The 6,895-nt window shown below is 41.3% G+C and overlaps 1 protein-coding gene across 8 annotated transcripts in view; it reads right to left on the reverse strand.

Moving 5' to 3' along the window:
* The window catches only part of ubr4 (ubiquitin protein ligase E3 component n-recognin 4), a 49,326-nt gene continuing 42,431 nt past the window's right edge, over positions 1 to 6,895 (reverse strand). For all 8 annotated transcript variants that reach the window (XM_035657540.1, XM_035657537.1, XM_035657532.1 and 5 more), the window contains 17 exons: positions 6,735 to 6,815; positions 6,535 to 6,622; positions 6,145 to 6,272; positions 5,878 to 5,985; positions 5,629 to 5,745; positions 5,301 to 5,491; positions 4,917 to 5,090; positions 4,702 to 4,801; positions 4,323 to 4,541; positions 4,067 to 4,180; positions 3,484 to 3,626; positions 3,237 to 3,362; positions 2,934 to 3,128; positions 2,550 to 2,774; positions 2,063 to 2,153; positions 1,623 to 1,785; positions 1 to 1,464 (listed from right to left, as the gene is read on the reverse strand). In XM_035657540.1, coding sequence (XP_035513433.1) covers positions 1,400 to 1,464; positions 1,623 to 1,785; positions 2,063 to 2,153; positions 2,550 to 2,774; positions 2,934 to 3,128; positions 3,237 to 3,362; positions 3,484 to 3,626; positions 4,067 to 4,180; positions 4,323 to 4,541; positions 4,702 to 4,801; positions 4,917 to 5,090; positions 5,301 to 5,491; positions 5,629 to 5,745; positions 5,878 to 5,985; positions 6,145 to 6,272; positions 6,535 to 6,622; positions 6,735 to 6,815 — 2,328 coding nt within the window. In that variant the 3' untranslated portion in view covers positions 1 to 1,399. The remainder of the gene's footprint in view (positions 1,465 to 1,622; positions 1,786 to 2,062; positions 2,154 to 2,549; positions 2,775 to 2,933; positions 3,129 to 3,236; positions 3,363 to 3,483; positions 3,627 to 4,066; positions 4,181 to 4,322; positions 4,542 to 4,701; positions 4,802 to 4,916; positions 5,091 to 5,300; positions 5,492 to 5,628; positions 5,746 to 5,877; positions 5,986 to 6,144; positions 6,273 to 6,534; positions 6,623 to 6,734; positions 6,816 to 6,895) is intronic.

A 6,895-nucleotide genomic window follows, 5' to 3' on the forward strand; every position in this document is an offset into this window, starting at 1 on the left:
TCACATTTGGAATTATTACGGCTTTATTAATCATAGACTAAATTCAAAAAGCAGACATTCAGCAACAGTTGAACATTGTAGCAGCGGGAATAGGTGAATTTACAATAAACTGGGTGAACTCCACACCACGCATTCAGCTCCATTTTAACTGTCTGTAAGTTCAATCAATCGCTGAAACTCTCTTTGCTTTCCAGAAATTTGTTCTGGGGATTGACACAAGAATGTTGCCGGTGATTTTAGGGAATCCAAAATCTAAATTAAAGAGTAGAGGCCCAAGAAATAAACTCTTGGGAAAGAAAACAAACTGAATGACAAAACAATTAGTCAAAGGAAAAAAGTGTTTAAGGATATAATGTAGGTCTGTTTTATTATTTTAGACAGGTCTGATATTTCATTGCAACAGATTGAATCTTTCACAAGTCCAAAGTTCACTTTGTCACAAAGGCATAGCTTTATGGGAAAAAATAAAACAAACTTTTATTCATTGTTCTTTTCCCCATTTTGCTTCTGAGGGCGATAAAAGAAACCTTACACATACACACAAATCAAAAACCTTTTTTTTGTTCCAGTTAGAACCTACATGGAGACCAAACAGCAAAAGTTAGCTCGAAACTGCGACACTGAAACCTTCCGCCACTTTAAAAAACCCTGACCAAAAACAACTTAAACCAAACAAACAAAAAGGAAAACAAGATAAAATTAAAATGCCACTCTTAACACGTGGTGGGTCAAATCCCCAAAATCTTTTAGTTACCTTAACATTGCACCCCAATATAAAGGGGGGTGGGTGGGGGTTTGAAAGCCAAAAGGATTTCCACCCTAAAACAGAATTCACAAGTTATTCCCATCATCCGGACACCTATTATAGTTTTATTGTGAATAATTCAATTCTCTCACCCCACCATTCTGTGATGTCCTTTAAAAGACATGTTGAAGATTCAGGTTCGTTGGCGAGTCATGACCCAGAAAATACACAAAAATTCTCTGGTTTAATGATTAGCAAAGTCTCAGATCTGTTGTCTCAAGCTTAGCAAGAAACATAGTCATATCCTCAACTCTGGAGTGAATCACAAGGCCAAAGTGTGAATTCTGTTTTAGTGTGTCCCACCCACCCTTTAACAGCATTGTGTTTTTGTGTTAAACGTTACAGAGATGTTGCCCAAAGTGGATGATCTTTTTAGACTACACATAGTTTCTGCTTGAAGTTAATTTGAAGATGTAATATGGGGGAGGGAAGTGAGTAAGAAGCATGGTGTATAATCTGTGTGTGTACTCAGCATGTGTGTCAGTGTGTAAAAAGAGAAAATCTTTTTTTTTTGTTTTTTTTCTGTTGGTAGGTGTCCCAACGTTATTTGCAGGGCTGTTTGTGTGTTGGAAGGATGTGGGGTGAGGTTGGCCATCAGGGCAAAGAGTTCAACAAATCCTGCAGGAAGATGTCTGGATCTGCGATTTCAGAGAGGAGACCTGGAAGAGAAACATGAAGTCAAGTTCCACAATAACATTAAAACTTAGTCCAGGCAATAATTTAATGTCAAGAGTCAACATGTCATAAATAACAGCTGCATCAGTTGGGCTGATGTAGATTTCTCCCGTTTCCCAAATAAATCAGGCGTGATACTGACCTACAACATCAAAGAACTCTGACAAGGACTCGGCGGGCATGAGTTCATCCTGGAAGGCCCTGAGCACGCGCTCTGAGGCCTCGTAGATGGGCATGTCGTTGTGTCTGACATATTCTGCCAGCGAGAAGGACCAGCCCCCCTCTGTGTTGCTGGTGGGTACTTTCTGTGTGGCCCAAAGGAAGAAAAAGGCAGTGAGGTCAGTTACTGTAGTTTTAGTCTCCAAACTGGAAATTACAGTTCATCAAGCCTTTGTTTAACAGTTTGCTTTGATTCATTTTTAAACACACTAAAAAGCTAAATGTCTCTGCAACTTTTCCAAGATTGCAAAGATATGACCAGTTGATCAGTGGCCAATCAATCAAAGCATTCACAGAAAAAAACAAAAAATATACACAGCAGAATATTATTGGTTTGTATGATACACATAGTAGAACATTTACCCTGAACATGTCGTAGACAAGATCCACCAGGCCCCAGAAGAGAAGAGGCGAGCGATAGACTGCATATTCCTTTGGTGCTTTATCTGTGAGTCTGATAATAAAAGAGAAGAAGAGGATGAAGGTAGGAGCTTGTTTCAAGATAAATAGTATTTTAAATTTGATATGAAATTCTTGAATATAGGTTTCTGTAACTCAGATCTGCTTTACGCAAACATATATATATTAATATATGTTATATTAAAAATGCTCCCAATGGACAGCTTTAAAAACTGCAGAGCATCGTACCATGGAGGTATGGGACGCATTCAAAATACCGCTTTTTTATTGCTGTTTGTGGCCATCCTTAAATTCATGGAACTAAACGATCATTTGATGTTACAACGTGATCCAAAAAGAAGAGCTTTAAGTAATATGATAGAAAAAGGTGCTGCATCAGTTGTAAAACAAACAGGGACAGAGAAATAAAAAAAAAGGTTGAGCGTCATACTTGTTGGTGCAGACTGCTGAGACCTTGCGGGCATGTGCGTTGACCAGGAGTCTTCGTAGAAAGTATATTCGTGAAGTCCTCCAGCGTTCAGGCGGCATGACGTGCATGGCCAAGATGGTGAAATAGTGCGGTCCTTCAACCTCGTACGAGCTCTCCACCCACTTCTCACATGGCTGCTCCTGGAAACTCTGCAAGTTCTTCTCCTCCCGGGACGTAGCCCTTGTACTGCAGTGACACAGGTTGCAAAGTGAGATGAGTGTGAGAAATACAGGAGTCACCAGCTGAGTACTGGTCAAACAGGCTGACTGGTTTTTGTGTCATCCCTCCATTTCATCACCTGGTACAGATTGAATGTCTGGTGAGTACTTTCTGTTTGGTACATACGTGTTGAGGACGTAGAGCACAGTGTGGATGATATAGGGGATGAGATGGATGTTGCTCTCTCGTCCTCCTCCTCCTGTGTCCACGCTGAACGATTGTTCGGTAGCAAAGCGGAGGAACAGCAGTTTGGTGTCATGGATGTTGAGCTGGTACGTGGGCTCCCGCTGGCCTGTACACTCCTGCAGATATGTGTTGTGCCTGTGGAGCAGAGAGAAAAAGTGGGGAATGACTTATTGTGTGCCACATGAAGAAAACATTCGCTGTGTGTGTGTGTGTGTGTGTGTGTGTGCTGATGCATGATTTTACCTTGCTAAGCACGTAGCGAAGGCTGATTCTGGCACATGTGGCCCCCACACAGGAAGCAGCCCATTGCACTTGGTGTTGGCGTTCTGGAGAGCAGCACTCTCCCACTCCTCTCGCCCACGAGCCAGCCTGATGTGGGGAAAAGCAAAAAAAAAAAAAGGCTCAGGTTGGAGTAAGCTGAAAGTGAGGTTACACAGGAACGTTTTTAAAAGGGTACATCAGCAGGTATATTGATGGTGTGTGTTGCTACCTGACAGCTGCCAGATGGCAGTCATAGTGGACTATGTTAAAGTGCGACACAGTGCTGTAGCCCTGCTGCTTGCGAGGCTTGTTTTCGAAGTCCTCCAAGGCCACACGCTTTGTGAATGTGTAGATACCCAGGACTTTGGTTGGCTGGAATAAGAGGGACAAGGACCAAAACGTTAATTCAAAATACCATGAGTTGGTTCACTATACAATTGTGTGATTGCAAAATCACACTCAGGGTTTCTCAATGCTACCTGGTATATCATTTTATCTACCCATAATTAGGATATCAGTGGCAGCTGATATACTGATACAGTTTAATTCAAACTAAGGAGAGCGACTCTGGTCACCATCTATAACATGGAGCCACTGTTTCAATAGTATCTACAATAAGATCACCAACTTCATACAAAAAAGTTATTGTTATTGACAAATAGATTAATACCTTACATTAACACTTACATCTGCTTACAACTACATTATAGTGTGTTATAAACCATGTAGTCAATGTTTATATAATGATTATAAATACTAAATAGGGGGACTTGTGAAGTGTATCCACTCATAATCCTGGATGAGTTGTGTACCTGGAACTTGTAACCCTCTCTACAGATACAGCAGGTCAAGCCCGGCTCCTCTATCAGCTCTTCCATTTGCTTCAACAGTGAGGTCTTGGTCACCACCTGACCCTTCTCATTGGTCTGAAAGGCAAACAAATAAACAAAAATTAAACAAAAATCAACAATATAACACTGGGCTGTGTTAATGAAACGTGACAGAGGCAGAGATACAAATGAAGAGAAAAAAACAGACGTTAGATAAAAGAGTAGACGTAAAGCGTACCGTCATGCCCAATGTGCCCAGGGCCTTCTGTCTCATGGCCATAGCCATACGCTTCTTCTCAGCTCTGGTCTCCCTGCGGGCTGCTTCAATCTTCAGGTTTACATCACTGTGCTCCCTCAGCGCCTCCAGAAGGTTCTCCGCCAACGTGCCAATTCCTTCATCACTGGATACCTGCTCCAGCTTGTGCAAGTTGGTTATTGAATCTGTGCCTATTAGCACCTGAACAGAAGACAAGAGGACATCCAATCCTGTTAGGTTGGCTTGTTTGTTTGAGTTTACAAACTGGGTCAAAGATTTTAATTGCTCATCTTCTAATTACTCCTCCATACACAGGAATTGTCCCAAGTAATCAGTATTCCACTGTTCCACTATTTAGTACCTGTGTGGGGGGATGCTGGGTAGCCAAACCACGGAGCAATCTGAGAATGAAGGGTAGAGCTGGTCTGGAGAGGAACTTCTTCCAGACATCTGCATCCAGACTAATGAGAGAGTTCAGAAGAAGAAAATGGTTTAAATAATAAAGCACACATATTTAATTTTGTCTAAGGTTTTGAATTACTCTCTTTGGGCACTTGAAACTGTGAGAAGACCTACTTTTTGGCATTTGGGATATGTTTCTTCATGTAGTCCAGTGCACTCTGTGTGATTCCTTTCTGGAGAATAAGGTCTTTCAGCTGATGGCCGTTGCTGTTATTTTTAATTCCAGCGGCGATTTTACAGAAGCAATCCAAAAACACTTTGTCATCTGCACTGTGCTCCTCGTCGTACCTTAGAAAACAAAGCCAGGGGTCAGTTTTACTTAGACACAAACTGATTCCCAAACTCTCTATAAAGATGTGTGGTTCTCACAGTAGCACAGCTTCAACGTAACAACTCTTTGTAAGTAAGTGTTTTTATCCATTTAAAGACCTGAAAATTATCAACTTAAAAAATGTCTAATATGTGCTCATTTGTAAGTGAAAGCTGAGTGATGCCCACTTGTCAAAGCTGCAACATGGTTTGAAGCGTTCCACCAAGATTCTCATCTTCTCCAGTTCACCGAAGGACAGGTATGGGATGATGCGCAGCAGACCCTGCAGCACGCTGGGATTGGAGCGCACAAATGGGGTGTTGATCTGGTCTAACAACATGACCAGCTGATCTTTGTCTCCTGTCAGCAGCAGGTTACCCTGCAAAAGACAAACCAGCCACAGTTTTAAAACAGTAACACAAATACAAATGTTGAGGCTTATATTTTGGTATCAAAGGTTTCTATAATGTTTCCTCTTTACTCTGAAGGGTGCATAGATCTGCTTTAGATGTTTACCTTATCCTCTGAAATCTCAGCATTGGCTTCGTCCAGAATGATCTCCATGATGCTCAGAACTTGCTCTGCTATGGAGGCTCCACCGCTGTCCTTACTCTCCTGTTCTGCCACTAAAGCCTGGAGGAAAAAGGACATTAAAACTGAGTTTTACAAAGTAACTTAAAATTAACTTTGATAATGCATCAGTCACCCTCATCCCCACTAATCAGGATACACAACACTATGTTACACAGTCACTGTGATGCTCACCAGATTTAGAGTTCCTAGCATGACGTTGAGTGTGTTCATCTCTGGTTTGACCAGCTGCTGCCTATTGATCTTCACCTTCACACAATAACTGAACAGCTTCAGCAAAACCTGAGAGTGAGACAGAGACTTGTCAACTCTGCAGCTCCACTGTTGGTATTTATGAAGTTCTTATCGATTTCATTATTTATGTTAAGCAGAAGACAGTTTGCTTTAAAAGGTCAGAGAATAAAGACCACAGTCTTATTGTAAAGGGCTTTGTTGGCTTACAGTGAGCAGATGTCTTCCTTGTTTAAAATCTTTGATTCCAGACAGCCGGTTGAGCATACACTCCAGTCCTCCACACTGTGCCATGACTCCTGCCATCTTGTACACCTCCTCATCATCCTCCTCCTCATCTGTAATAAGGTCAGGTAAAACATTTATTACCTCAGTTGTGATGAGATATTGGACATTCATTTTTTCCATTACTCTTTTAAGAGGGTACTGAATACAGGCACTCAGAGCACGTCCTTGGATAGGATAGGATAATGGGTGCGCATAAGTGAGCAGCATTAACATATGTGATATTTAGGACAAAAACCATTCGATTAAGACACGTGAGCAAGCTATGTTTTATTAAGATTTATTAACACACTGTAAAGTAACAGTAAATCTAACCTGTGGTTGAGTCCAGAGACTCTATGAACTCCTCAGTGGCATCTCCTAGCAGACCTCTCATTCGATAGATGATTCTCATTGGCTCACCCTTGAGAAAAAAGAAATGCTCCATGACTAACACTAATACTGTATGCATTTAATGACAAATTTGCATTCCCAATGCAAAAAGTATTCAATGTCAAACACACGAGGACGCTCACCTCATTTGTAGGGCACCAGACCTTCTTGTAGACCTCTGCCACAGAGAGATCCAAGCTAATGATTTTGTTGTTTACCAAAAGCTGAGGGAAACAGAGCAAACAGGCAATAATTTAGTAGATAACAGGGCAGCTTTTAGAATTCATGAGAAGAGTTTCATAAA

Source organism: Morone saxatilis, unplaced genomic scaffold (genome assembly GCF_004916995.1).
Source record: "Morone saxatilis isolate NCDOM2014 unplaced genomic scaffold, NCSU_SB_2.0 Contig15, whole genome shotgun sequence".
Lineage (NCBI taxonomy): Eukaryota > Metazoa > Chordata > Actinopteri > Moronidae > Morone > Morone saxatilis.